Below are 9,761 nucleotides of genomic sequence, written 5' to 3' on the forward strand. Positions count from 1 at the left end.
TGATCCACCCGCCTCGGCCTCCCAAAGTGCTGGGATTACAGGCTTGAGCCACCGCGCCCGGCCTCCACTTTATTTTTTAAGGCCTATGACACAGACTACCAAAATACTCTCTCTGAAGATTATACTGGTTTAACATCTAATCAGCAGTATAAAAATGCCCATTTGCTCACACCTTTTCCCCAAAGAGGTATTATTTTAAAAACTAATTTGTCTTATTGTTTAATTTGTACCTTTGAATTCTGATTACCCTAAACAATTTGTCCCTTCCTTGGCTGACCAGACATTCCTGTATTCATGCACTACCTCTTTACATCCTTTGCCCATTTTTTGTTTTGGCGTGTCTGCCTTTTTTTAATAATTTAACAAAATTTTTTATGATAAAGTTTTTATGATATAGACAGTAATTCTTTGACAGTAAATATTTTTAATATTTTTGCTCCATTTACAATGTTTGGCTTTTACTAAAATGTGACTGTATATCATATAATCTCACAGCTGGCAAGGGGTTTAACATCAGACTAGACTAACGCTTTCGATTTACAAAGCTGATGCAAACTGGTGATATGATTTGCCCAAGGTCACCAGTTAGTGAAAAGGCTTAGATTAAGATTCAGAGCTTCTGACTCTTTCCTGGATGGATGCAAGGATGACATACCTGGATTCAAATGGATCCTGCTTCTCCAGAGGTCTCACTCTTTTCTTTGTCACTGCCAATTTAGTCAAGTCCACATACTTTGTCTCTCCATTGCTATAGGTGAACTCAAGAACACTATTCCATTCCCCTTGTACTCTGCATACCACAGTGTTGGTGATGTTGTGCTTTACTTCAGCTGTAACCCTAGAAGCAGAGAGAAAAGAAAGATATGATCTAATAAGTGATATCATGTTTGCCTCTTAGATCTGAAACTCAAGAACATACCCTGTGGATCCTGTTGAAATTAGCTATATACCTCACTTCGATATGTCAGTGCTAAAGTTAGATTATTTGTATGTCCTGTGACAGCTTCCTTCCCTTCATAATTTGTTCAAATAATATCAATTTTAATATCTAGAAAAAATGCCAGGAGTTACAAACAAAACTATTACAATATTTAAACTAAATAGAAATATGAAAAATATCAATAGTTTCTTTATTACAGTCTAAAAATGTTACAACATTACAATCTATTTAACTTCTTTTTTCTAGTTAATTCTATTTATTGAAATATTTGGCATTCCTACATTTGAAGTTCTGGATACATCAATTCTGTTTAAACTACATAAGCCTAATTTTAAATTTAGAAACCACACAAAACAATAAGAGATAGAAAAATATAAAAGAATACATCAAAATATTTAAAATTATCTTGCTAAAAGAGAACAATTAAAAGAGCACTGGTATACAAAAGCTATCATTATCACCATAGAACTCAGAGAGACCTTAAACACTACTGCTATTGAAGTTTAATGAAGAGTCACCATAGCCATATATATAAAATAGCCATATATATGGCTGTTTAAGTCAACAGATAGCTGTATTGATGCAGCACAAATACATGAATAGGAACAGGATAGGAATAGGAACAGGTGTAATTATTATTATTTTTGAGACAGAGTCCTGTTCTGTCGCCCAGGCTGGAGTGCAGTGGTGTGATCTTGGCTCACTGTAACCTCCACCTTCCAGGTTAAAGTGATTCTCCTGCTTCAGCCTCCCAAGTAGCTGGAGTAGCCGGGATTACAGGCGTGCATCATCCTGCCCGGCTAATTTTTGTATTTTTAGTAGAGATGGGGTTTCACTATGTTCGCCAGGCTGGTCTTAAACTGCTGACCTCACATGATCCGCCTGCCTCAGCCTTCCAAAGTGTTGGGATTATAGGTGTGAGCGCCTGGACTGTAATTATCTTTAGTGAAGTATTTTATGTTCACTATAGGACACAGATAACAACAAGGTCAGATTAGATAGAGGTTCAGCACTTAGGGAATGATAGGCAAATGTTAGGGTCTAATCTGTGTGCCAGAGATTATGGCTTATCTAGATTTAAAAAAAATCCAAAAGACTGAAGCCTAGAGTTTTAAGTGACAGTTCAGGAATCCCAAGTAGCATTTGTCTGGCATAAGCTAAGGGACCAAGAAAGACAAAGTAGAATTCAGGGAGTCCACAGTTTCAGCTTTTGCAGTAAAGGTCTGTAAACTTCGTTCGAGGGAGAGGTGTAAGGAGCCCAATAACCAAATTATTTATAAGCCAGATCTCTGGAGTATCAGAGCAAATCAAACCTTCAAAATCAAGAGTTAAGAGTAATTTTATATACTAAAAATACAAAAAATTAGCTGGGCATGGTGGGACAGCCTGTAATCTCAGCTACTTAGGAGGCTGAGGCACAAGAATTGCTTGAACCCGGGAAGCAAAGGTTGCAGTGAGCCGAGATTGTGCCACTGTACTCCAACTTGGGTGACAATGTGAGATTCTGTCTCAAAAGAAAAGAAAAGAAAAGAAAAATCTGGCCTAATACAGATAGTTTGAAAAGAGAAGAATATTTTAACAAAGTTTTCAAATAATGCAATTGTTTCATAATGTATTGAAACTCAACAAGTGGTAATTTTAAAAAGGCTAATTGCAATGTGGAAAATTAAGAATGTCAATTATTTTTTCAAATAATTTATATGGAAATCCATGGGTCTAATGTGCACCCTGAATGGCTCATTTATCCATGCATGATTCTGTAATATCATGCATCAGTCATTTGCAGAATACTGGTTCAATGAGTTATGCAGATCTTTCAGATGTGGACATATTTCATTATTTAATATTTTTAAAAATCACATTCAATAATATCACCACCAAGTTCACCAGATAACTCTAATTGGGAAGCTTTCAAGTTCATGGTGGCAGATAACATTTTCTAAAATTCTAATTTTGCCTCGAAGCTCAAATCTTATTATTAGTAACAAATAATGTCAATTGTTTTTCTTGAAGTGTCACATTCAGGTCTTCCATTTACAAGTAAAATGTCTACTCTACCCAATTTTGAAATTAGAATAACCATAGTTTGTCTGCCAGTCATTCTTTTAAGTAAACATGGTATTTCATGAACAAAGTGATTAGTTCTGCTGGTGAATCAAATAATTATACAAGTGCTCTTCCTCCAGATAACCACTGTATTTCTTTAGTAGCCAGCACAAATGCTTACATATACTCCAATCTGTCATACAGAATGCTAATAAGATGTACTCAGCCAGGCATGGTAGTTCACGCCTATAATCCCAGCACTTTGGGAGGCTGAAGCAGGAGCATCACTTGAGGTCAGGAGTTCACGACCAGCCTGGCCAACATGGTGAAACCCCGTCTCTCCCAAAAATTGGGAACTTGCGGATGCCCTGTAAAGATCTCAAGGACCTAATGGGGGTCTGTAAAGCAAACTTTGAGACCTTCTCCTTAGGATAAATCCCTAAAAGAATTCTTTAAAAATTCATTATTGCTGTATTTTTTGACCCACTCTGAATGTTTGAATGTGGACATTTAATCCCTTTCACACCTAGTTAAAAATTGTTTGGTTCTATTTATGCGATCTTAATGTAAGATGTTTAGTGGTTCCCTGTATTTCCTTTTTTTTCTATTTTTAATTGGTAAGAGTAATAATCCCTCATGATATAAAATTTAAACAGTACAAAGAGGAATCTTGTAAAAATTAAGTCTCTTTTCTATTCCAGATCCCAGTACTCTTTTCCAGAAACAACCACTGTCAACACATTTTGGAAGCTGTACTTTATTAACACATATAGATCCACTTTATTTATTTATTTATTTTTTTTGAGATGGAGTTTCACTCATGTTACCCAGGCTGGAGTGCAATGGCGCGATCTCGGCTCACCGCAACCTCCGCCTCCTGGGTTCANAAAAAGAGTAGTTGTAGCTCATGGACACAAAGAACACCATGACTACTGGTCAGCTTGATTAGAGCCATGGAGGGAAGTACTCTGGGTTATGCCTCAAAGTATAATACACACTTAAATAATTGCCCTGCTAAGGGTCTTTTGCCAGTGTGAACGCTTCTTGTGAAGTCATTGCATGCTTCCTTTCTGATCCACTTGCCAACATCCTTCCCTTCCTTGAAAATTTATCTCTACCAAACAGGATATGAGGAAGTGACACTGAACATTTATTTACTCCATTTCCCATCCACATATACCCAGAACTATATCCTAAGATAATCAGTTCCTCACTTGATCTTTCTTTTACTGCCACAGCACATCTCTCAAGTTATTGTTATCTCCCACAAAGCTTTCCAGTGGACAATCTTAGGGTCCTGTTCATGACTGCTGGGTTATACAGGGTTCGTATTGTTTACAGCAGCTACACAGCAAAAACAGCAAGAAGCGAAGTGGGGCAGGGGACAGGAATCACATATACAGGCAGGCCATGAGAAGCCTGCAAAGGAGTACAGGGAGGAAGAAGGCCTCATCACTTTGCTTATAACAATTCTTTACAACAGTCTAAGGTGACCAGCACACTTCTTCTATAAAGGACCAGAAAGTAAATATCTTAGGATTCTCAGGCCAGACAGTCTCTGTTAAAACTACTTGACTTTCTCACTGCAGCATGAAAGCAGACAGAAACAAGTACATGAATGGGCATGGCTGTGTTCCAATAAAATTTAATTTACAAAAACAGGTGTCACTAATGGCCTGAGCTCTTTACTTACATTGTATGTCCTCAGGGAACTGATCACACAGTAATGTTATTATTGGTTTGCCATCCTTGCCCCTCCCCCAGTCTGTAAGCTCTTTAATAGGCATGGAATGGGTCTCATCTTTACATCCCCAGTTAGCACTTAGCAAAGTGTCTGATAAACAATAAGCGCTTAATAAATGTAGCCTGAATTAATGAATGAGAAAACTAAACCTCAATTATACTATCTTATTCTACTATGTAGAGTAAGAGTGAGCAAAAGCATACATACACAAGAGGATGCACATGTGTGCATGGAGGGGAAGTTAACATTTTTTGAACATTTAAAATATGCTGGGCATTTTACATAAATTAACTTATTTGTCAAGCCTTGTGACTATCCCATTTCAGTAGATGAAGAAACAAAGGCTCAAAAATTTAGGTAAGGTGCCCCAAATCTCTCTCTCTTTTTTTTTTAGGAGACAACGTCCTGCTCCATCATCCAGGCTGGACTTCAATGGTTCAATCATGGCTCACTGCAGCCTTGACCACTTAGGATCAAGCCATCCACCTGCCTCAATCTCCTTAGTGGCAGGAACTACAGGCATGTGCCATCATGCTCAGCTAGCTTTTTTATTTTTATTCTTGTAGGGACTGTGTCTCACTATGTTGCCCAAGCTGTTACTGAACTCCCGGGTTGAAGTGATCCTCCCACCTCAGCTTCCCAAAGTGCTGAGATTACAGGTGTGAGCCACCATACCCAGCCCCCAAATCTTACAGTTAGTAAATAACAGAAGCAGGATTTGAATACATGTCTAATGAACTCCAAAGTCCAAGTTCTTCCCAATACTTCTAGGTACAAATTTCCTTAAAACAACCTGACCTGAGGCCTGACATTACCATTATTTTGTAGCTATGATATACAAATAAAAATTAGGTACTTCAGAGAAATATTTTACGGGACTAAAGAAAACCGAGAAAATAACCCGAATAAATAAACTTCTGCTCAGATTCTAATCTGTCATTCCACTTACATGCATCAGCATAGATTTCCTACACAAACAGAAGATACAAAGGCGGAGCTTAGGAATTTAGGAAGTAAAAGCTTATACCAAACTACTGTAAGACAGGTACACTTAAAAAGTTACGCCAATGATGAACACAAGGCAAAAGAAGTTAGGTTATGGAAAGTGATTCTTAATCTTAGGGAAATTCTAAAATAATTGATAGCTCTTTAAAAGCTTGCCTGGTAAGAGTAAAAAGGAAATGGTTATTGGATCAGATAGACCAGTTCTGCTGAGGGTCTTAAAGAGTCTCAATTTTCTCATCTATAAAACTAATACCTCTCCTTTATATGGCTAATAAGTTTTTTTTTTTTTTTTTGAGACAGAGTTTCACTCTGTCGTCCAGGCTGGAGTGCAATGGCGTGATCTTGGCTCACTGTAACCTCCACCTCCCGGGTTCAAGTGATTCTCGTGTCTCAGCCTCTCCAGTAGCTGGGATTACAGGTGCACGCCACTGCACCCAACTAATTTTTGAATTTTTAGTAGAGACGGCATTTCATCATGTTGTGCAGGCTGGTCTTGAACTCCTGACCTCAAGTGATCCACCCGCCTCAGCCTCCTGAAGCACTGGGATTAAAGGTGTGAGACACTTCGCCCTACTTAGTTCACATATTTCAGGTAATATTTATAAAAACACTTATTTACTTGTTTTAAGTAAATTTTTAAATGTGACCATCAGTAGTAGACAAGAAGTTAAAGCTGTGATCAAAAGCTCTAGTTACACTGGAATATGTCAATTTGACATATCCTCAGTCCCTGCTAAACTTTGTGTCTCAAAGCAGTCATTTCGGCTGGGTGAGGTGGTTCACCCCTGTAATCCCAGCACTTTGGGAGTCCAAGGTGGGCAGATTACTTAAGGTCAGGAGTTCAAGACCAGCATGATCAAGACGGTGAAACCCCATCTCTACTAAAAATACAAAAAATAGTCGGGCATCATAGTGCATGCCTGCAATCCCAGCTATTTGAGAAGCTGGGGCAGGAGAATCGCTTGAACGTGGTAGGCAGAGGTTGCAGTGAGCTGAGATTGTACCACTGCACTCCAGCCTGGGTGACATAGCGAGATTCCATCTCAAAAATAAAAATTAAAAATAAATAAATAAATAAATAAAAGTAACAATTTCATTATCTCTTTTGTCCAACAATAACTGAATTATTAATTTATTTGGGACTATCATTGATCCATTATGACTGAGGCAATTGAAAGGCCGTCTTAAAAAATATTTCTAACACAGAAATCTAAGATTTCAACAAACCACTTGCCTAGGCATTTGAACAGATCAGAATTTTCTCCTTGATAAAACCTTTGCCTCTCTCCACAACACAGGCTTATGGAAATGAGATGGCCCTATATGCGGGTGAGAATGCAATTAAAATTTTATTTTCAAAGAAAAAAGGTTTTCTTGACTAAAGCCACAACATCTCAAGTATGTACATCTTGTATCAATAAATGACAAAGAATACAGAATATGCTGCCCTTAAGACAGTTAGCAAAGAGCTAAATCTTAAATTGTTATCCCATTCATCTCTAAAGTGAGAATAATTGATAAATAATAAAATATATGCTTTCTTGCTTTTTAAAGACTTGACAAGTCAGCCTTTTAGATTTTCTAGACCCTGTCTCTAGAGCTCCCTGATACCAGAAAAACACTGGTTATGTTAACTTAGCTTCAAATAGAAAATATTGTCTGAAAATTAGCTTTGGGTTTCATTGATGGTATATACAAGAAATTCACATTAAGGGTAATTACATTTTATGGAGAGCTACTGAAGAAGACACTGTCTATTATGTTACTCAATATCACTATGTAAGGACACATGCAACAAATCCCTTTAGAATTTAGTGCCAGGAAAATAGTTTGTCTATCTTGAAAAAGTGATATGCTTCCTTTATCAGACAATGGGAAGTATGTTAAGCATCATGTTTCTTTATTTGCTTTAACAGATGAATCAGAACTAAAAATTGATTTTTTAGCTATAGTAATCATCTAATCATAGCTTCACAGTGCCATTATCCTTATCCATCCTTATGGTATTATGACAGACTTTGTTTTTAACTATTATATATGAGTTTTTCCTAAAGCCTTACAAATGCTTTCCAAAAATACTATTCTGGATTCTAATCTTAGGCAGAAAGCTTCTTACAGGCAGAGATAGTCTTTATTTTTATTTCTCTGTATTTCTAGTATGCAGAAAAGTATATATATACACATATATATGTACACATATATATATATTCTAAAATCTTTATGATATTACACCACACACTATATATACAGGCATCCTAGAGTGAATGTAGAATGGAAACAGAAGGTAGGCATGAGAATGGGGATTAGTTAAGTAGGCTCACTATCAGAGATAGATGTGGAAAATGAGGGAGTAAGAGAAGACAGGTAGAATATAATATATTTATACCAAATGCAGACAGCAGATAATGTGTCTGTTCCAATTGCAGAGAGCAGTTAAAAAAAACTAGGCTATTTCTGAGTAAGGAGGCATTGGCATTAAATAAACACATGAAGAAGACCTTGGTTACAATAGTCTGTAAGTGCAAAGAAGAAAAAGTGTCAAAAATAGGAAAGTGGCCGAGTGTGGTGGCTCAAGCTTGTAATCTTGGTACTTTGTGAGGCCAAGGATTGCTTGAGTGCAGGAGTTCAAAACCAGCCTGGGCAACATAGGGAGATCCTGTCTCTTAAAAAAAAAAAGAATAGGAAAGTCTATTTCTTTCTTTCCCTTTTTTTTTTTTTTTTTTTTATTTATTTTATTGTACTTTGGGTTCTGGGGTACATCTGAAGATCATGCAGGATTGTTGCATAGGTACATAAATGGCAAGGTGGTTTTTTTTTTTTTTTTTTGAGACAGAGTCCTACTCTGTCGCCTAGGCTGGAGCGCAGTGGCACGATCACGGCTCACTGCAGCCTCTGCCTCTCAGGCTGAAGCGATTTTCCTGCCTCAGCCTCCTGAGTACTGGCTGGAGTGCAGTGGCTCAGTCTCACCTCACTGCAACCTCCATCTCCTGCGTTCAAGTGATTCTCCAGCCTTGCCTCCTGAGTAGCTGGGATTACAAGCATATGCTACCACATCCGGCTAATTTTGTATTTTTAGTAGAGATGGGGTCTCGCCATGTTGGCCAGGCTGCTCTCGAACTCCTGACCTCAGGTGATCCACTCGTGACTAAAAAATCACATGCGACTAAGAAATACATCAATATCGGCTGGATGTGGTGGCTCACACCTGTCATCCCAGCTCTTTGGAAGGCCAAAGCAGGCTGATCACTTCAGGCCAAGAGTTCGAGACCAGTCTGGCCAACATGGTGAAAGCCTGTCTCAACTAAAAATACAAAAGTAACCAGGCATGGTGGCACATGCCTGTAATCACAGCTACTTGGGAGGCTGAGACACAAGATTCACTTGAACCCAGGAGGCGGTTGCAAGGAGCCAAGATCATGCCACTGCACTCCAACCCGGGTGACAGAATAAGACTCTGTCTCAACAACAACAACAAAAAAGAAATACAACAACATCACTGAATAAGAAGTGCTGAATCTGGAAATTTATCACTGTAAGTTGCTTCCACTTAAGCGTCTACTGAAGCACATACACTGGCTTCAATCATTGTGCTTCCTGAACCATTCCTCATGATTAGATTTTTTTCCACCATAACTTGTAGCTATAGCTGCCTTCACTGAGGTTCAGATCCAAATCTGTATCCCAATAAGGGCAGAACTGGGCCAGAGAAATTCTATGGTAAATCTTACTAGCTACTTCATCAGGAAAGTTTTTAAAAGAGTAGATATCTTAATGTTACTATTTGTAAAAATAGAGCATAATTTTCAGAATGCCTTAAAAGATAAAATATTTGGCAGGGTGCAGTGGCTCACTTTTGAAATCACCGCACTTTGGGAGGCCGAGGTAGGTGGATTACGAGGTCAGAAGCTCAAGACCAGCCTGGCCAATATGGTGAAACACTGTTTCTACTAAAAAATACAAAAATTAGCCGGTCATGGTGGCGTGCACCTGTAGTCCCAGCTACTCAGGAGGCTGAGGCAGGAGAAT

General features: G+C 38.2%; 1 protein-coding gene across 1 annotated transcript in view; it reads right to left on the reverse strand.

Moving 5' to 3' along the window:
• OSBPL11 (oxysterol binding protein like 11) overlaps window positions 1-9,761 on the reverse strand; it is an 81,264-nt gene that overhangs the window by 13,124 nt on the left and 58,379 nt on the right. The window contains exon 11 of the mRNA XM_017516439.2: window positions 656-838. Coding sequence (XP_017371928.1) covers window positions 656-838 — 183 coding nt within the window. The remainder of the gene's footprint in view (window positions 1-655; window positions 839-9,761) is intronic.

This window comes from Cebus imitator, unplaced genomic scaffold (assembly GCF_001604975.1).
Source record: "Cebus imitator isolate Cc_AM_T3 unplaced genomic scaffold, Cebus_imitator-1.0 Scaffold588, whole genome shotgun sequence".
NCBI lineage: Eukaryota > Metazoa > Chordata > Mammalia > Primates > Cebidae > Cebus > Cebus imitator.